This window comes from Panulirus ornatus, chromosome 41, assembly GCF_036320965.1.
Source record: "Panulirus ornatus isolate Po-2019 chromosome 41, ASM3632096v1, whole genome shotgun sequence".
NCBI lineage: Eukaryota > Metazoa > Arthropoda > Malacostraca > Decapoda > Palinuridae > Panulirus > Panulirus ornatus.
Genome location: NC_092264.1, coordinates 19,923,883 through 19,945,598, shown reverse-complemented (window position 1 = coordinate 19,945,598; position 21,716 = coordinate 19,923,883). Strand labels below are relative to the sequence as shown.

Genomic DNA, 21,716 nt, shown 5'->3' with positions numbered 1-21,716 from the left:
TGAAAGGAGGAAGATGAGTGTAAATGTGAATAAAGACAAGGTTATTAGGTTTAGCAGGGTTGAGGGACAGATTAGCATGGGTGTGAGTTTGAATGTGCAAAAGAATTAAATGGCTTGCAGAAGGTGGGAGGTGGGTAGGTAAAAAAAGAAAATGAAGGTGGAGAGTAGTGAGATGAAGTGAAATTGCTAGTGGAAGAAGAAAGGGATGGGTATGGGGGTACTTACATGGGTGGAGTGCAAATGATTGAGAAATGTGTAATAGAAAGTGGTAGGGGTCAAGAGGAAGAAGCAGGGGTTGAAAGAGGGCAAATGAGAGTTAGGGTGAGCAACTATTAGTAAAATTCATGGCTAATGAATTTCAGAAGGAGGTTAATAGTATTTCAGAAGGAGGTTAATAGTATGAGAGAAAAAAAAGACAAAAAAAAAAAAAATCAATGATGGGGCAAAAGGGGAAACGGTAACAGGTAGTGATGAAGTGAGGAGGAGATGGATTCAGTATTTTGAAGGTGGGTGGCAGATGTAGGGTGTTTGGGTAAGGGTTATATACAAAGTGAAAGAGTCATGGAGAGTTGTTTGGTGAAAGGAGAAGAGCTTGTGAAAGCCTTGTGTATGATGAAATGTGACAAGACAACTAGAGTGGATGGTATCGCAGATGAATTTTTTAAGAAGGCAGGTAAATGCTTTATTGACTATTTAGTTAGGATTCTGAAATATGTAATGATCATGATGAAGTGCCTGAGAATTGACAAAATTCATGAATAGTGCTGCTGTTTAAAAGCATGGGGGCAAAGGTGTGTTCAAACTACAGGGGTACAAGTTTGAGTATACCTGGTAAGTTGTATGAGAGGGTATTGATTAAGATGGTGAAGGTATGTACAGAGTGACATGAAGAGGAACAATGTGGTTTTAGAAGTGTTAGAGGATGTGTGGATCAGGTGTTTCTTTTAAAGATTGAATGTGAGAAATACTCAGAGAAACAGATGGATTTGTATGTGGCAGTTATGGATCCGAAGACAGTTTATGATAAGGTTGATAGAGATGCCTTGTGGAAAGTCTTGCAAGGGGGATGGAAGCTACTAGAAGCAGAGAAGCTTTTATCAAAACTAAGCCATCTGTGTGAGTAGGAAGAGAGGAGAGTGAATGGTTCTGAAGGTAGATCCACAGCAGGGGTGCTTGATGATATCTATAGCTGTTTGTTTATGGATGGAGTGGTGAGGGAGGTAAATTTAAGGATCTTGGAGAAAGGGGGTGATTTTGCAGTCTGTAGGGGTTGAGGGGGGCCTGGGAAAAGAGTCAGTTGTTGTTTGCTGATGACATAAAACTGTCAGCAAATTTGAGTGAGAAACAGCATAAGTTGGCATCTGAGTTTGGAAGAGCATGTAAAGGGAGTAAGTTGATCGTAAATGTGAATAAATGCAAGGTTATTAAGTTTAGCAGGGCAGAAAGGCAGGTTAGCTGGGGTGTGAATCTGATTGGAAAGAGTTTGGAGGAAGTTTGAAGTGTGAGATACCTAGGAGTGAACATGGCAGCGAATAGAATCAAGAAAGCTGAAGTGAGTCTAGGGTCAAAGGTTCTGGGTGCACTAAGGAATGTACAGAAAGAAGTCATAAAGTGGGATGGTGAAAATGGGTGTGTTTGAAGTATAACAGTCTAAACAATATTGTATGGATGCAAGGCATGAGATATAGATGAGGATGTGTAGATGGTGGATGTACTGGAAATGAAATGTTTGAGGACACTATGTGGTATAACATGGTTTGATTGAGTGAATAACAAAATAGTAAGAGAGACATGTGGAAATAAAGAATGTGGTTGACATAGAGGAAGATGGTGTGCTAAAATGGTTTGAGCTTATGGAGGGAATGCATAAGGAAAGGATGACAAAGATGTGTCAGAAGTGAAGGAGAAAAAAGAGAGAGAGAAACCAGATAGGAGATGGAAGGATGAAATGAAAAATATTATGAGTGATCGGAGTCTGAACATGCAGGAGGATGATATGCATGCATAGGATAAAGTGCACTGGAGTGGTGTAGTACACAGGGGTTGACATGCAGTCAGTGGACTGAACCAAGACATGTGAAGCATTCAGGGTAAACCATGAAAAGGTCTGTGGGGCCTGAATATGGATAGGGAGCTGTAGTTTCACTGCATCAAACGTAACAGCTAGAGACTGTGTGCGAGCATATGCAGTCTTACTAGCATGCAAAATGACAGAAAATTTGTTGTTTTTATGCATATATGTGCAGAGAGTGCAGGGCAATTGGGCATTATGGCCCCACGTCTTCTTTATATGTATATACTTCCCACATATTCCTTACTTGTCAAAGAAGGCAATTAAAAGGGGCAAGTAAGGGCCTGATCCCCCTTCCCCCTTCTTGTATTTTCACCAAAGATGTAAGGCATGTGTACGAGTAGGAAGAAAGGAAAGTGACTGGTTCCCAGTGAATGTCTCCATGGTTGTTTTACTTGTTTATGGAGGTGAATGCAAGTATGCAGTCTGTTGTGGGTAAAAGGGCTTGGGAAGTGAGTTGATTGTTGTTCGCTGATGATACAATGCTGGAGGCTGATTCAGGTGAAAAACTGCAGAAGTTGGTGACTGAGTTTGGTAAAATGTGCTAAAGAAGAAAGCTAAGAGTAAATGTAAACAAGAGCAAGGTTATTAGGTTCAGTGGGGTTGAGGGACAAGTTAATCAGGAGGTGAGTTTGAATGAGAAAAACTGGAGGAAGTGAAGTGTTTTAGATATCTGGGAGTGATTTGGCAGTGGATGGAACCATAGAGGCAGAAGTGAGTCACAGGGGGCGAAGGTTCTGGGAGTGGTGAAGAATGTGTGGAAGGCGAGAATGTTATCTCGGAGAGCAAAAATGGGTATGTTTAAAGGCATAGTGGTTCCAACAATGTTATATGGTTGTGAGGCATGGGCTATAAAAAGTGTTGTGTGGAGGAGGGTGGATGTGCTGGAAATGAAATGTTTGAGGATAATATGTAGTGTGAGGTGGTTTGATCGAGTAAGTAATGAAAGGGTAAGAGAGATGTGTGGTAATAAGAAGACTGTGGTTGAGAAAGCAGAAGAGGGTGTGTTGAAATGGTTTGGTCACATGGAGAGAATGAGCGAGTAAGGACTGACAAAGAGGATATATGTGTTTGAGGTACAGGGAACGGGGAGAAGTGGGAGACCAAATTGGAGGTGGAAGGATGGAGTGAAAAAGATTTTGAGTGATTGGGGCCTGAAGATACAGGAGGGTGAAAGGTGTGCAAGGAATAGAGTGAACTGGAACAATGTGGTATACCAGGGTCGACGTGCTATCATTGGATTGAACCAGGGCATGTGAAGCATTTGGGGTAAACCATGGAAAGCTTTGTGGGGCCTGGATGTGGAAAGGGAACTGTAGCTTCGATGCATTACACATGACAGGTAGAGGTTGAGTGTGAACGAATGTGACCTTTGTTGTCTTTTCCTGGTGCTATCTTCCACGCGTGCAGGGGGGGGGATGCTATTTCATGTGTGGAGGGGTGGTGACGGGAATTGATGAAGGCAGCAAATATGAATATGTACATGCGTATATATGTATATGTCTGTGTATGTATATGTATGTATACGTTGAAATGTATAGATATGTATATGTGCGTGTGTGGGTGTTTATATATGTACATGTGTATGTGGAAGGGTGGGTGGATTGGGATGCCATTTCACATGTGGCAGGATGGCGATGGGAATAGATGAAGGCAGCAAGTATGATTATGTACATGCATATATATGTACATGTCTGTATATGTATGTATACGTTGAAATGTACAGGTATGTATATGTGCATGTTTGGGCATTTATGTATGTACATGTATATGTGGGTGGGTGGGGATGCTATTTCATGTGTGGCAGGGTGGCGACAGGAATGAATGAAGGCAGCAAGTATAAATATGTGCATGTGTATGTATGTATATGTCTGTGTATGTATATGTATGTATATGCTGAAATGTATAGGTATGTGTATGTACGTGTGTGGGCGTTTCTGTATATACATGTGTATGTGGGTGGGTTGGACCATTCTTTCATCTGTATCCTTAAGCTACCTTACTAACGCGGGAGACAATGATTAAGTATAAGAAAATAAAATACTTCCCATATATTCCTTACTTGTCACAGAAGGCTATTAAAGGGCGCAGAAGCAAGGGCCTGATCCCCCCCCAGCCACCCTCCTTGTATTTTAAATTTCTTAAAGATGGAACATACAATATGCCAAGCAGGAAAAGCTCATCCTCTCTGATGGCTCAGGTTGGGATGTATGAATGTGTATTGATGTAACCAAAATGAGAAGAGAGGAGATGTGAGTAGTGTGTTTAAGGAATGAAACTTGGATGTTCTGACTCTGAATGAAACAAAGCTCAGGGACAAAGGGAAAAATGGTTGGGAAATGTCTTGGTAAAGTTAGGGGTTGGAGAGAGGACAAGATGTAAGGAATAAGTAGCACTACTGCTAAATGGTGACTTATGGGGGTGTGTGAAAGAGTGTAAGTAGGAGAGTCCTAAACCAATGTGGGTAATTATTAAAATAGATCATTAGAGAGGTGTAATCACTCATGCTTTTGCACCTGGCCTTTAGAAGAATGATGAAGAGTGGCAAGTTTGGAAGCGGATGAATGAGTGTGTCAGCAGTTTTAATGACAAGGATTAAGTATTAGTGATGGGCAATTTGAATGTAAGACCCCAAACTGGGTGACAGGCTGTAGCAAAGCCTTTCCGCTCCAGAGGGATCACGGGAAGAAGGCTGCCAAGCTCGCAGCTGCAGAAAACCGTCTGGACGGCACAAAGGAAGCACAGCAACTGGTGGCGTGAAGCGGCAAAGCGTATCTCATGGGAAAGCGACCTCTAGCAGAGGTGTGATTTGCTGACGTAAAATTGGGGTAAGGGTACCTGGTGCTGTGAAAAAGAATGGAGAAAAGCTTGTGGAGTTGTGCACTGAACAGGGACTGGTGATTGGAAATACCAGTTTTAAAACAAGGGACATTATAAAGTTATATATGGGTATACAGGAATATGTTAATGGTGCTTTACTGGGTTATCTGCTAATTGGCATGCATGCAGAGGAGAGACTCTTGGTTCTGGATGTGTAGAGAGGGACAGCTGGTGGGATATCCGGTCATTGCTTGGTGGAGTCTGGGTCAAGATTTGTATATGGTTTTCAGGAAATAGAAAATGATATGGATGAAAAGAGGGTGGTCAATATGAGCGAGCTTGGAAATGGCTTGTGAGATGAATACCACGAGAGATTAATTGTAGAACAACAAAAGGGAAGCATAAATGAAGCTAAGAGAGTGGTGAGGAATGGGAGGTATGAAGGAAGGCAGTGTTCACATGTGTGAGAGAAGTGTGTGGCATGCAGAAAATGGGAGGTGGGCAGGAGAAAGGGTAGTTAACTGTTGGGTGACAAACTTAAGTTGGTTGTGAATAAGGAAAGGTACCACAAACCAATGACATGATAAAAGTAAAGTAGATCACAATGGGTAAGTAGGTTTAGCACATGCAACAGAAACTTACTTTTGGCCATAAGGTGACACAAGACACTGGCCAGTTTGATGGTAATGATAAATCATCAGTTAGATTCCATTAGATTCATTATCAGGAAGGAAAGATGATTTGTTACCTAAGCTGCTGCTGGGTCATAAGGAGACCAACACTGGCAGCTGCTGCAACACCATAACTTTACCTCATGTTGTGTGTATTGTTGCTCTGGTGAGTGGCTAACAGGTTATGGGGGTGCCACATGCTGGACGTGGATATCACTACACTCGCTTCATGGGGCCACCTGCCATCACCTGTTTCCTCCAAAGAGTGGCCATCACCTGTATCCTCCTGCAACATCCCATCACCTGTCTCCTCCTGTGACCTGCCACCACCTGTCTCCTCTGATGAATGGCTATCACCTGTTTTCTCTGGCGAGCGGCCATCACCTGTCTCCTCCTGCAACATATCATCACCTGTTTCTTCCAGCAAGCGGCCATCACCAGCTTCCTCTGGTGAGCGGCCATTACCAGTCTCCTCTGGTGAGCGGCCATCACCAGTGTCCTCTGGTGAGTGGCCATCACCAGCCTCCTCTGGCAAGTGGCCACCAGCCTCCTCTGGTGAGCAGCCATCACCAGCCTCCTCTGGTGAGCAGCCATCACCTGTCTCCTCTGGCAAATGGCTATCACCTGTTTTCTCCAAACTCTTTTCTCTTATTTTTCTTTTTCCTCCTAAATTTTCATGGTTGACATTAGTTTCTGGTGGGATAAAAATGCCAGATACATTATAAGGAGGAACAGTATTATTATCACTGACCAACCAACTCTTATCATGTAAAGGTAATCTTCCATTCATAGAGATGGGCTGAGAATGTGACCTCTTTTCTTCAGGATAAGTCAAGGTAATGTTGTTGGTTTCTATAGCACCATCTGAACTGCTCGTATTATCCGTGTCATTATCAAACAATTCTTTCCAACTGTAGGCAGTAGTGGGAGCCATCCTATGGTAGGCAAGTGTGTGTGATGAGTTCCTAGCAAAGTCTGGGTGTTGGTTCATGACGTGCCAGACACTCCTGGCCCCACAGAGCAGGTTGTGGGGAGTGGGAGCATCTGCGTTGTGGCTACTGTCATCACAGAACCCCCACATCTGCAACAATACAGCAACTTTTTCATCAATATAATTCTTAAATACATATCTATTTTTTCATTTACCTAAGAGAGGATATTGTTGAATATATCAATTATGATTGGGATCATCAGTGAAAATAGGATTTTCGATGTGCAAAATGAATGTAAAATATTTTTGAAGACAAGTTCAAAGAAAGTTGAACTGCTTCTAGTGACCTGAGGGAGGACTTGACCTATGGTAGATCACCATGGTAGAGAAGGGATGTGCTAAACTATAGCTGGCATGTGGGAGGACTTGATCTGTTGTAGATCACTGTGGTAGAGGAGGGACAAGTTGAACTATAGCTGATGTGTGGGAGGACCTGACATGTGATAGATCACTGTGGTAGACGTGGGATGTGTTGAATACAGCTGGTGTAAGGGAAAACTTTACCTGTGGTAGATCACTGCGGTATAGGAGGGACGTGTTGACTACAGCTGTAGTGTGGGGGAACCAGGTGCAAGATATATCGTCATCCTCACCACACTCACCTGACCTGCCACACACAAACACAACTTTTTTATATATCTTCATAACTACTACAACTACTGCTACCAATGCCACTATTACTATTCCTACCACTACTACAACTACTACCACTGTTAGTAATCCTACCACTACTACTACCACTAGCAGTAAAACTATTCCTACCACTACTGCTACCACTAGCACTATTACTATTCCTACCACTACTGCTACCACTATAACTATTCCTACCACTACTACTATTACTATTCCTACCACTACTACAACTACCACTATTACTATTCCTACCACTTTTTTTTTTTTGCCGCTGTCTCCCGCGTTTGCAAGGTAGCGCAAAGAAACAGACGAAAGTAATGGCCCAACCCACCGCCACACACATGTATATACATACGTCCACACACGCAAATATACATGCCTACACAGCTTTCCATGGTTTACCCCAGACGGTTCACATGCCCTGATTCAATCCACTGACAGCACGTCAACCCCGGTATACCACATCGATCCAATTCACTCTATTCCTTGCCCTCCTTTCACCCTCCTGCATGTTCAGGCCCCGATCACACAAAATCTTTTTCACTCCATCTTTCCACCTCCAATTTGGTCTCCCACTTCTCCTCGTTCCCTCCACCTTCGAAACATATATCCTCTTGGTCAATCTTTCCTCACTCATTCTCTCCATGTGCCCAAACCATTTCAAAACACCCTCTTCTGCTCTCTCAACCACGCTCTTTTTATTTCCACACATCTCTCTTACCCTTACGTTACTCACTCGATCAAACCACCTCACACCACACATTGTCCTCAAACATCTCATTTCCAGCACATCCATCCTCCTGCGCACAACTCTATCCATAGCCCACGCCTCGCAACCATACAACATTGTTGGAACCACTATTCCCTAAAACACACCCACTTCCGCCCTCCGAGACAACGTTCCCGACCTCCACACACTCTCCAAGGCTACTACTCTCCTACCACTACTACCACAATTACTATTTCTACCACTACTGCTAACACTAGCACTATAATTATTCCTACCACTACTACAACTACCTCTATTACTATTCTTACCACTACCACTATTACTATTTCTACCACTACTGCTACCACTAGCACTACAATTATTCCTACCACTACTACAACTACCACTATTACTATTCCTACCACTACTACCACTGTTACTATTTCTACCACTACTGCTACCACCATTACTATTCCTACCACTACTACAACTACTACCACTATTACTATCACTACCACTAGCACTATAACTATTCCTACCACTACTGCTACCACTAGCATTTAAACTATTCCTGCCACTACTGCTACCACTATTACTATTCCTACCACTGCTGCTACCACTACTACTATTATCATTCCAACCATTACTGCTACCACTACCACTATTACTATTCCTACCACTACTGCTACCACTATTACTATGACTAACACGACCACAACCACTGCCACTATTACTATTACTACCACCACTACAACTACTATAACCACTACCACTGTTACTACTACTATTACCACTACTACTACTGATACTACCACCACTACTCAGCCATTACCACTACTAGTACTCTACCATTACTACTACTACTACTTTTACCACTACCACTACTTCTACTACAACTACTACTAGTACTAAGAGTACCACTACTACTACTACCAATACTACTTCTATTACTATTACTACTTCTACTATTATTACCACTACTACTTTATTACTCCTCTAGCACTACCACTGCTATTACTACTACTATCACTACAACTACTTTTACAGCTTCTATTACTACTACTTTACCACTATTAATATCCGTAGTACTACCACTAACGCTATTGGGTAATAATAATGTAATATTCATTTTACTAGCCCAGGATCTCTTTCAGAAAGGGTCCTGTGCTAAGTAGCAACACTTTATAGCGTCTCCTACAACTGCAAGGCTGCGCTGCTCTCAGTAGCAGGGACGTGATGGACTCCTTGGAAAAAATAGATTTTTTGCCAAATCTGTTTCAAGCGAAGACAGTAAAGCCACAACAAAGGTGAACTCAACGTAGTGTAACTTCAAGAAGGCGTAGGTCCGATAACACTGTAATAATGATAAAGATGATGATAATGATAATAATAATAATGATGATAATAATAATAATAATAATATTTTTTCATACATATTCGCCATTTTGCGAGTTAGCGAGGAAGCGCCACGAACTTAGGACTGAGCCTTAAAGGGAATATTCTCACTTGGACCTCTTCTCTGTTCCCTTTTTGGAAAACAAGAAGAGGAGGATTTCCAGCCCCCCGCTCCCTCCCCTTTTAGTCGCCTTGTACGACACGCAGGGAATACCTGGGAAGTATCATTTCTCCCCTATCCCCAGGTATATATATATATATATATATATATATATATATATATATATATATATATATATATATATATATATATATATATATATATATATGTATATATATATATATATATATATATATATATATATATATATATATATATATATATATATATATTCTTTTTCTTTTAAACTATTCGCCATTTCCCGCGTTAGCGAGGTAGCGTTAGGAACAGAGGACTGGGCCTTTTTTGGAATATCCTCACCTGGCCCCCTTCTCTGTTCCTTCTTTTGGAAAATTAAAAAATTAAAAAAAACGAGAGGGGACGATTTCCAGCCTCCCGCTCCCTCCCCTTTTAGTCGCCTTCTACGACACGCAGGGAATACGTGGGAAGTATTCTTAATCCCCTATCCCCAGGGATAATATATATATATATATATATATATATATATATATATTATATATATATATATATATTATCCCTGGGGATAGGGGAGAAATAATACTTCCCACGTATTCCCTGCGTGGTGTAGAAGGCGACTAAAAGGGGAGGGAGCAGGGGCTGGAAGTCCTCCCCTCTATTTTTTTTTTTCTAATTTTCCAAAAGAAGGAACAGAGGGGGGCCAGGTGAGGATATTCCAAAAAAGGTCCAGTCCTCTGTTCTTAACGCTACCTCGCTAATGCGGGAAATGGCGAATAGTTTGGAAAAAAAAAAAAAAAAAAAAAATATATATATATATATATATATATATATATATATATATATATATATATATATATATATTGCTTTGTCGCTGTCTCCCGCGTTTGCGAGGTAGCCCAAGGAAACAGACGAAAGAATGACCCAACCCACCCACATACACATGTATATACATACGTCCACACACGCACATATACATACCTGTACATCTCAACGTTATTATATTATTATAATATAATATAATAATAATATAATTTTTTTCTTTTTTTTTTTTTGCTTTGTCGCTGTCTCCCGCGTTTGCGAGGTAGCGCAAGGAAACAGACGAAAGAAATGGCCCAACCCACCCCCATACACATGTATATACATACGTCCACACACGCAAATATACATACCTACACAGCTTTCCATGGTTTACCCCAGACGCTTCACATGCCCCGATTCAATCCACTGACAGCACGTCAACCCCGGTATACCACATCGATCCAATTCACTCTATTCCTTGCCCTCCTTTCACCCTCCTGCATGTTCAGGCCCCGATCACACAAAATCTTTTTCACTCCATCTTTCCACCTCCAATTTGGTCTCCCTCTTCTCCTCGTTCCCTCCACCTCCGACACATATATCCTCTTGGTCAATCTTTTCTCACTCATTCTCTCCATGTGCCCAAACCATTTCAAAACACCCTCTTCTGCTCTCTCAACCACGCTCTTTTTATTTCCACACATCTCTCTTACCCTTACGTTACTTTCTCGATCAAACCACCTCACACCACACATTGTCCTCAAACATCTCATTTCCAGCACATCCATCCTCCTGCGCACAACTCTATCCATAGCCCACGCCTCGCAACTATACAACATTGTTGGAACCACTATTCCTTCAAACATACCCATTTTTCCTTTCCGAGATAATGTTCTCGACTTCCACACATTCTTCAAGGCTCCCAGAATTTTCGCCCCCTCCCCCACCCTATGATCCACTTCCGCTTCCATGGTTCCATCCGCTGCCAGATCCACTCCCAGATATCTAAAACACTTCACTTCCTCCAGTTTTTCTCCATTCAAACTCACCTCCCAATTGACTTGACCCTCAACCCTACTGTACCTAATAACCTTGCTCTTATTCACATTTACTCTTAACTTTCTTCTTTCACACACTTTACCAAACTCAGTCACCAGCTTCTGCAGTTTCTCACATGAATCAGCCACCAGCGCTGTATCATCAGCGAACAACAACTGACTCACTTCCCAAGCTCTCTCATCCCCAACAGACTTCATACTTGCCCCTCTTTCCAAAACTCTTGCATTCACCTCCCTAACAACCCCATCCATAAACAAATTAAACAGCCATGGAGACATCACACACCCCTGCCGCAAACCTACATTCACTGAGAACCAATCACTTTCCTCTCTTCCTACACGTACACATGCCTTACATCCTCGATAAAAACTTTTCACTGCTTCTAACAACTTGCCTCCCACACCATATATTCTTAATACCTTCCACAGAGCATCTCTATCAACTCTATCATATGCCTTCTCCAGATCCATAAATGCTACATACAAATCCATTTGCTTTTCTAAGTATTTCTCACATACATTCTTCAAAGCAAACACCTGATCCACACATCCTCTACCACTTCTGAAACCACACTGCTCTTCCCCAATCTGATGCTCTGTACATGCCTTCACCCTCTCAATCAATACCCTCCCATATAATTTACCAGGAATACTCAACAAACTTATACCTCTGTAATTTGAGCACTCACTCTTATCCCCTTTGCCTTTGTACAATGGCACTATGCACGCATTCCGCCAATCCTCAGGCACCTCACCGTGAGTCATAAATACATTAAATAACCTTACCAACCAGTCAACAATACAGTCACCCCCTTTTTTAATAAATTCCACTGCAATACCACCCATACCTGCTGCCTTGCCGGCTTTCATCTTCCGCAAGGCTTTTACTGCCTCTTCTCTGTTTACCAAATCATTTTCCCTAACCCTCTCACTTTGCACACCACCTCGACCAAAACACCCTATATCTGCCACTCTATCATCAAACACATTCAACAAACCTTCAAAATACTCACTCCATCTCCTTCTCACATCACCACTACTTGTTATCACCTCCCTATTTGCGCCCTTCACTGAAGTTCCCATTTGCTCCCTTGTCTTACGCACTTTATTTACCTCCTTCCAGAACATCTTTTTATTCTCCCTAAAATTTAATGATACTCTCTCACCCCAACTCTCATTTGCCCTTTTTTTCACCTCTTGCACCTTTCTCTTGACCTCCTGTCTCTTTCTTTTATACGTCTCCCACTCAACTGCATTTTTTCCCTGCAAAAACCGTCCAAATGGCTCTCTCTTCTCTTTCACTAATACTCTTACTTCTTCATCCCACCACTCACTACCCTTTCTAATCAACCCACCTCCCACTCTTCTCATGCCACAAGCATCTTTTGCGCAATCCATCACTGATTCCCTAAATACATCCCATTCCTCCCCCACTCCCCTTACTTCCATTGTTCCCACCTTTTTCCATTCTGTACTCAGTCTCTCCTGGTACTTCCTCACACAAGTCTCCTTCCCAAGCTCACTTACTCTCACCACCCTCTTCACCCCAACATTCACTCTTTTTTTCTGAAAACCCATACAAATCTTCACCTTACCCTCCACAAGATAATGATCAGACATCCCTCCAGTTGCACCTCTAAGCACATTAACATCCAAAAGTCTCTCTTTCGCGCGCCTGTCAATTAACACGTAATCCAATAACGCTCTCTGGCCATCTCTCCTACTTACATAAGTATACTTATGTATATCTCGCTTTTTAAACCAGGTATTCCCAATCATCAGTCCTTTTTCAGCACATAAATCTACAAGCTCTTCACCATTTCCATTTACAACACTGAACACCCCATGTATACCAATTATTCCCTCAACTGCCACATTACTCACCTTTGCATTCAAATCACCCATCACTATAACCCGGTCTCGTGCATCAAAACCACTAACACACTCATTCAGCTGCTCCCAAAACACTTGCCTCTCATGATCTTTCTTCTCATGCCCAGGTGCATATGCACCAATAATCACCCATCTCTCTCCATCAACTTTCAGTTTTACCCATATTAATCGAGAATTTACTTTCTTGCATTCTATCACGTACTCCCACAACTCCTGTTTCAGGAGTACTGCTACTCCTTCCCTTGCTCTTGTCCTCTCACTAACCCCTGACTTTACTCCCAAGACATTCCCAAACCACTCTTCCCCTTCACCCTTGAGCTTCGTTTCACTCAGAGCCAAAACATCCAGGTTCCTTTCCTCAAACATACTACCTATCTCTCCTTTTTTCACATCTTGGTTACATACACACACATATAGGCACCCCAATCTGAGCCTTCGAGGAGTATGAGCACTCCCCGCGTGACTCATTCTGTTTCCCATTTTAGAAAGTTATATATATATACATATATAAACATGTAAATAATTCATAGTCTGCCTTTCTTCATTCCCATCGCCACCTCGCCACACATGAAATAAAAACCCCCTCCCCCCAAATGTGTGCGAGGTAGCGCTAGGAAAAGACAACAAAGGCCCCATTCGTTCACACTCAGTCTCTAGCTGTCATGTAATAATTCACCGAAACCACACCTCCCTTTCCACATCCAGGCCCCACAGATCTCCATGGTTTACCCCAGACGCTTCACATGCCCTGGTTCAATCCATTGACAGCACGTCGGCCCCGGTATACCACATCGTTCCAATTCAATCTATTCCTTGCACGCCTTTCACCCTCCTGCATGTTCAGGCCCCGATCACTCAAAATCTTTTTCACTCCATCTTTCCACCTCCAATTTGGTCTCCCACTTCTCCTCGTTCGCTCCACCTCTGACACATATATCCTCTTGGTCAATCTTCCCTCACTCATTCTTTCCATGTGAACAAACCATTTCAAAACACCCTCTTCTGCTCTCTCAACCACACTCTTTTTATTACCACACATCTCTATTACCCTATCATTACTTACTCGATCAAACCACCTCACACCACATATTACCCTCAAGCATCTCATTTCCAGCACATCCATCCTCCTGCGCACAACTCTATCCATAGCCCACGCCTCGCAACCATATAACATTGTTGGAACCACTATTCCTTAAAACATACCCATTTTTGCTTTCCGAGATAATGTTCTCGACTTCCACACATTCTTCAACGCTCCCAGAGCTTTCGCCCCCTCCCCCACCCCATGATTCACTTCCACTTCCATGGTTCCATCCGCTGCCAAATCCACTCCCAGATATATAAAACACTTCACTTCCTCCAGTTTTTCTCCATTCAAACTTACCTCCCAATTGACTTGTCCCTCAACCCTACTGTGCCTAATAACCTTGCACTTATTCACATTTACTCTCAGCTTTCTTCTTTCACACACTTAACCAAACTCAGTCAACAGCTTCTGCAGTTTCTCACATGAATCAGCCGCCAGCGCTGTATCATCAGCAAACAACAACTGACTCGCTTCCCAAGCTCTCTCATCCACAACAGACGTCATACTTGCCCCCTTTTCCAAAAGTCTTGCATTTACCTCCCTAACAACCCCATCCATAAACAAATTAAGCAACCATGGAGACATCACACATCCCTGCCGCAAACCTTCATTCATTGAGAAACAATCACTTTCCTCTCTTCCTACTTTTACACAAGCCTTACATCCTAAATAAAAACTTTTCAATGCTTCTAACAACTTGCCTCTCACACCATATATTCTCAATACCTTCCACAGAGCATCTCTATCAACTCTATCATATGCCTTCTCCAGATCCATAAATGCTACATACAAATCCATTTGCTTTTCTAAGTATTTCTCACATACATTCTTCAAAGCAAACACCTGATCCACACATCCTCTACTACTTCTGAAACCACACTGCTCTTCCCCAGTGTGACGCTCTGTACATGCCTTCATCCTCTCAATCAATACCCTCCCATATAATTTCCCAGGAATACTCAACAAACTTATACCTCTGTAATTTGAGCACTCACTCTTATCCCCTTTGCCTTTGTACAATGGCACTATGCACGCATTCCGCCAATCCTCAGGCACCTCACCATGAGTCAGACCTAAATTAAATAACCATACCAACCAGTCAACAATATATATATATATATATATATATATATATATATATATATTCTTTTTTTTTTGCTTTGTCGCTGTCTCCCGCGTTTGCGAGGTAGCGCAAGGAAACAGACGAAAGAAATGGCCTAACCCACCGCCACACACATGTATATACATACGTCCACACACGCAAATATACATACCTACACAGCTTTCCATGGTTTACACCAGACGCTTCACATGCCCCGATTCAATCCATTGACAGCACGTCAACCCCGGTATACCACATCGATCCAATTCACTCTATTCCTTGCCCTCCTTTCACCCTCCTGCATGTTCAGGCCCCGATCACACAAAATCTTTTTCACTCCATCTTTCCACCTCCAATTTGGTCTCCCACTTCTCCTCGTTCCCTCCACCTCCGACACATATATCCTCTTGGTCAATCTTTCCTCACTCATCCTCTCCATGTGCCCAAACCATTTCAAAACACCCTCTTCTGCTCTCTCAACCACGCTCTTTTTATTTCCACACATCTCTCTTACCCTTACGTTACTTACTCGATCAAACCACCTCACACCACACATTGTCCTCAAACATCTCATTTCCAGCACATCCATCCTCCTGCGCACAACTCTATCCATAGCCCACGCCTCGCAACCATACAACATTGTTGGAACCACTATTCCTTCAAACATACCCATTTTTCCTTTCCGAGATAATGTTCTCGACTTCCACACATTCTTCAAGGCTCCCAGAATTTTCGCCCCCTCCCCCACCCTATGATCCACTTCCGCTTCCATGGTTCCATCCGCTGTCAGATCCACTCCCAGATATCTAAAACACTTTACTTCCTCCAGTTTTTCTCCATTCAAACTTACCTCCCAATTGACTTGACCCTCAACCCTACTGTACCTAATAACCTTGCTCTTATTCACATTTACTCTTAACTTTCTTCTTTCACACACTTTACCAAACTCAGTCACCAGCTTCTGCAGTTTCTCACATGAATCAGCCACCAGCGCTGTATCATCAGCGAAAAACAACTGACTCACTTCCCAAGCTCTCTCATCCCCAACAGACTTCATACTTGCCCCTCTTCCCAAAACTCTTGCATTCACCTCCCTAACAATCCCATCCATAAACAAATTAAACAACCATGGAGACATCACACACCCCTGCCGCAAACCTTTATCCCACCACTCACTACCCTTTCTAATTAACCCACCTCCCACTCTTCTCATGCCACAAGCATCTTTTCCGCAATCCATCACTGATTCCCTACATACATCCCATTCCTCCCCCACTCTCCTTACTTCCATTGTTCTCCTATATATATATATATATCTATATATATATATATATATATATATATATATATATATATATATATATATATATATATATATAAAGGGGATGAATGTATTATTGACTGGTTGGTAAGGTTATTTAATGTATGTATGACTCATGGTGAGGTGCCTGAGGATTGGCGAAATGCGTGCATAGTGCCATTGTACAAAGGCAAAGGGGATAAGAGTGAGTGCTCAAATTACAGAGGTATAAGTTTGTTGAGTATTCCTGGTAAATTATATGGGAGGGTATTGATTGAGAGGGTGAAGGCATGTACAGAGCATCAGATTGGGGAAGAGCTGTGTGGTTTCAGAAGTGGTAGAGGATGTGTGGATCAGGTGTTTGCTTTGAAGAATGTATGTGAGAAATACTTAGAAAAGCCAGTGGATTTGTATGTAGCATTTATGGATCTGGAGAAGGCATATGATAGAGTTGATAGAGATGCTCTGTGGAAGGTATTAAGAATATATGGTGTGGGAGGCAAGTTGTTAGAAGCAGTGAAAAGTTTTTATCGAGGATGTAAGGCATGTGTACGTGTAGGAAGAGAGGAAAGTGATTGGTTCTCAGTGAATGTAGGTTTGCGGCAGGGGTGTGTGATGTCTCCATGGTTGTTTAATTTGTTTATGGATGGGGTTGTTAGGGAGGTAAATGCAAGAGTTTTGGAAAGAGAGGTAAGTATGAAGTCTGTTGGGGATGAGAGAGCTTGGGAAGTGAGTCAGTTGTTGTTCGCTGATGATGCAGCGTGGTGGCTGATTCATGTGAGAAACTGCAGAAGCTGGTGACTGAGTTTGGTAAAGTGTGTGAAAGAAGAAAGTTAAGAGTAAATGTGAATAAGAGCAAGGTTATTAGGTACAGTAGGGTTGAGGGTCAAGTCAATTGGGAGGTAAGTTTGAATGGAGAAAAACTGGAGGAAGTAAAGTGTTTTAGATATCTGGGAGTGGATCTGGCAGCGGATGGAACCATGGAAGCGGCAGTGGATCATAGGGTGGGGGAGGGGCGAAAATTCTGGGAGCCTTGAAGAATGTGTGGAAGTCGAGAACATTATCTCGGAAAGCAAAAATGGGATGTTTGAAGGAATAGTGGTTCCAACAATGTTGTATGGTTGCGAGGCGTGGGCTATGGATAGAGTTGTGCGCAGAAGGATGGATGTGCTGGAAATGAGATGTTTGAGGACAATGTGTTGTGTGAGGTGGTTTGATCGAGTAAGTAACGTAAGGGTAAGAGAGATGTGTGGAAATAAAAAGAGTGTGGTTGAGAGAGCAAAAGAGGGTGTTTTGAAATGGTTAGGTCACATGGAGAGAATGAGTGAGGGAAGATTGACCAATAGGATATATGTATCAGATGTGGAGGGAACGAGGAGAAGTGGGAGACCAAATTGGAGGTGGAAAGATGGAGTGAAAAAGATGTTGAGTGATTGGGGCCTGAACATGCAGGATGGTGAAAGGCGTGCAAGGAATAGAGTGAATTGGAACGATGTGGCATACCGGGGTCGACGTGCTGTCAATGGATTGAACCAGGGCATGTGAAGCGTCTGGGGTAAACCATGGAAAGTTCTGTGGGGCCTGGATGTGGAAAGGGAGCTGTGGTTTCCGTGCATTATACATGACAGCTAGAGACTGAGTGTGAACGAATGTGGCATTTGTTTGATATATATATATATATATATATATATATATATATATATATATATATATATATATATATATATATATATATATATATATATCATGTGAACGAATGGGGCCTTTGTTGTCTTTTCCTAGCGCTACCTCGCGCACATTTGGGGCGGGAGGGGGTTGTTATTTCATGTGTGGCAGGGTGGCGACAGGAATAAAGAAAGGCAGACAGTATAAATCATATATATATATATATATATATATATATATATATATATATATATATATATATATATAGGGAGCGGGGGGCCGGAAATCCTCCCCTCCTTGTATTAACTTTCTAAAATGGGAAACAGAAGAAGGAGTCACGCGGGGAGTGCTCATCCTCCTCGAAGGCTCAGACTGGGGTGCCTAAATGTGTGTGGATGTAACCAAGATGTGAAAAAAGGAGAGATAGGTAGTATGTTTGAGGAAAGGGACCTGGATGTTTTGGCTCTGAGTGAAACGAAGCTCAAGGGTAAAGGGGAAGAGTGGTTTGGAAATGTCTGGGGAGTGAAGTCAGGGGTTAGTGAGAGGACAAGAGCAAGGGAAGGAGTAGCAATACTCCTGAAACAGGAGTTGTGGGAGTATGTGATAGAATGTAAGAAAGTAAATTCTCGATCAATATGGGTAAAATTGAAAGTTGATGGAGGTGGGTGATTATTGGTGCATATGCACCTGGGCATGAGAAGAAAGATCATGAGAGGCAAGTGTTTTGGGAGCAGCTAAATGAGTGTGTTAGCGGTTTTGATGCACGAGACCGGGTTATAGTGATGGGTGATTTGAATGCAAAGGTGAGTAATGTGGCAGTTGAGGGAATAATTGGTATGCATGGGGTGTTCAGTGTTGTAAATGGAAATGGTGAAGAGCTTGTAGATTTATGTGCTGAAAAAGGACTGATGATTGGGAATACCTGGTTTAAAAAGCGAGATGTACATGAGTGTGCTTATGTAAGTGGGAGAGATGGCCAGAGAGCGTTATTGGATTGCGTGTTAATTCACAGGCGTGCGAAAGAGAGACTTTTGGATGTCGATGTGCTGAGAGGTGCAACTGGAGGGATGTCTGATCATTGTCTTGTGGAGGCTAAGGTGAAGATTAGTATGGGTTTTCAGAAAAGAAGAGTGAATGTTGGGGTGAAGAAGGTGGTGGGAGTGAGTGAGCTTGGGAAGGAGACCTGTGTGGGGGGGTATCAGGAGGGACTGTGTACGGAGTGGAAAAAGGTGAGAACAATGGAAGTAAGGGGAGTGGGGGAGGAATGGGATGTATTTAGGGAATCAGTGATGGATTGCGCAAAGGATGCTTGTGGCATGAGAAGAGTGGGAGGTGGGCTGTTTAGAAAGGGTAGTGAGTGGTGGGATGGAGAAGTAAGAGTGTTAGTGAAAGAGAAGAGAGAGGCATTTGGACGATTTTTGCAGGGAAAAGATGCAATTGAGTGGGAGAAGTATAAAAGAAAGAGACAGGAGGTCAAGAGAAAGGTGCAAGAGGTGAAAAAAGGGGCAAATGAGAGTTGGGGTGAGAGACTATCAGTAAATTTTAGGGAGAATAAAAAGATGTTCTGGAAGGAGGTAAATAGGGTGCGTAAGACAGGGGAGCAAATGGGAACTTCAGTGAAGGGCGTAAATGGGGAGGTGATAACAAGTAGTGGTGATGTGAGAAGGAGATGGAATGAGTATTTTGAAGGTTTGTTGAATGTGTCTGATGACAGAGTGGCAGATATAGGGTGTTTGGGTCGAGGTGGTGTGCAAAGTGAGAGGGTTAGGGAAAATGATTTGGTAAACAGAGAAGAGGTAGTAAAAGCTTTGCGGAAGATGAAAGCCGGCAAGGCAGCAGGTTTGGATGGTATTGCAGTGGAATTTATTAAAAAAGGGGGTGACTGTATTGTTGACTGGTTGGTAAGGTTATTAAATGTATGTATGACTCATGGTGAGGTGCCTGAGGATTGGCGGAATGCGTGCATAGTGCCATTGTACAAAGGCAAAGGGGATAAGAGTGAGTGCTCAAATTACAGAGGTATAAGTTTGTTGAGTATTCCTGGTAAATTATATGGGAGGGTATTGATTGAGAGGGTGAAGGCATGTAGAGAGCATCAGATTGGGGAAGAGCAGTGTGGTTTCAGAAGTGGTAGAGGATGTGTGGATCAGGTGTTTGCTTTGAAGAATGTATGTGAGAAATACTTAGAAAAGCAAATGGATTTGTATGTAGCATTTATGGATCTGGAGAAGGCATATGATAGAGTTGATAGAGATGCTCTGTGGAAGGTATTAAGAATATATGGTGTGGGAGGCAAGTTGTTAGAAGCAGTGAAAAGTTTTTATCGAGGATGTAAGGCATGTGTACGTGTAGGAAGAGAGGAAAGTGATTGGTTCTCAGTGAATGTAGGTTTGCGGCAGGGGTGTGTGATGTCTCCATGGTTGTTTAATTTGTTTATGGATGGGGTTGTTAGGGAGGTAAATGCAAGAGTCTTGGAAAGAGGGGCAAGTATGAAGTCTGTTGGGGATGAGAGAGCTTGGGAAGTGAGTCAGTTGTTGTTCGCTGATGATACAGCGCTGGTGGCGGATTCATGTGAGAAACTGCAGAAGCTGGTGACGGAGTTTGGTAAAGTGTGTGGAAGAAGAAAGTTAAGAGTAAATGTGAATAAGAGCAAGGTTATTAGGTACAGTAGGGTTGAGGGTCAAGTCAATTGGGAGGTGAGTTTGAATGGAGAAAAACTGGAGGAAGTGAAGTGTTTTAGATATCTGGGAGTGGATCTGTCAGCGGATGGAACCATGGAAGCGGAAGTGGATCATAGTGTGGGGGAGGGGGCGAAAATTTTGGGAGCCTTGAAAAATGTGTGGAAGTCGAGAACATTATCCCGGAAAGCAAAAATGGGTATGTTTGAAGGAATAGTAGTTCCAACAATGTTGTATGGTTGCGAGGCGTGGGCTATGGATAGAGTTGTGCGCAGGAGGATGGATGTGCTGGAAATGAGATGTTTGAGGACAATATGTGGTGTGAGGTGGTTTGATCGAGTAAGTAACGTAAGGGTAAGAGAGATGTGTGGAAATAAAAAGAGCGTGGTTGAGAGAGCAGAGGGGGGTGTTTTGAAATGGTTTGGGCACATGGAGAGAATGAGTGAGGAAAGATTGACCAAGAGGATATATGTGTCGGAGGTGGAGGGAACGAGGAGAAGAGGGAGACCAAATTGGAGGTGGAAGGATGGAGTGAAAAGGATTTTGTGTGATCGGGGCCTGAACATGCAGGAGGGTGAAAGGAGGGCAAGGAATAGAGTGAATTGGAGCGATGTGGTATACAGGGGTTGACGTGCTGTCAGTGGATTGAATCAAGGCATGTGAAGCGTCCGGGGTAAACCAAGGAAAGCTGTGTAGGTATGTATAT

The 21,716-nt window shown here is 42.7% G+C and overlaps 1 protein-coding gene across 1 annotated transcript in view; it reads right to left on the bottom strand.

Moving 5' to 3' along the window:
* LOC139761770 (uncharacterized) overlaps positions 1–21,716 on the bottom strand; it is a 122,221-nt gene that overhangs the window by 34,586 nt on the left and 65,919 nt on the right. The window contains exons 5-6 of the mRNA XM_071686207.1: positions 7,058–7,160; positions 5,703–6,643 (exon numbers count right to left, since the gene is read on the bottom strand). Coding sequence (XP_071542308.1) covers positions 5,703–6,643; positions 7,058–7,160 — 1,044 coding nt within the window. The remainder of the gene's footprint in view (positions 1–5,702; positions 6,644–7,057; positions 7,161–21,716) is intronic.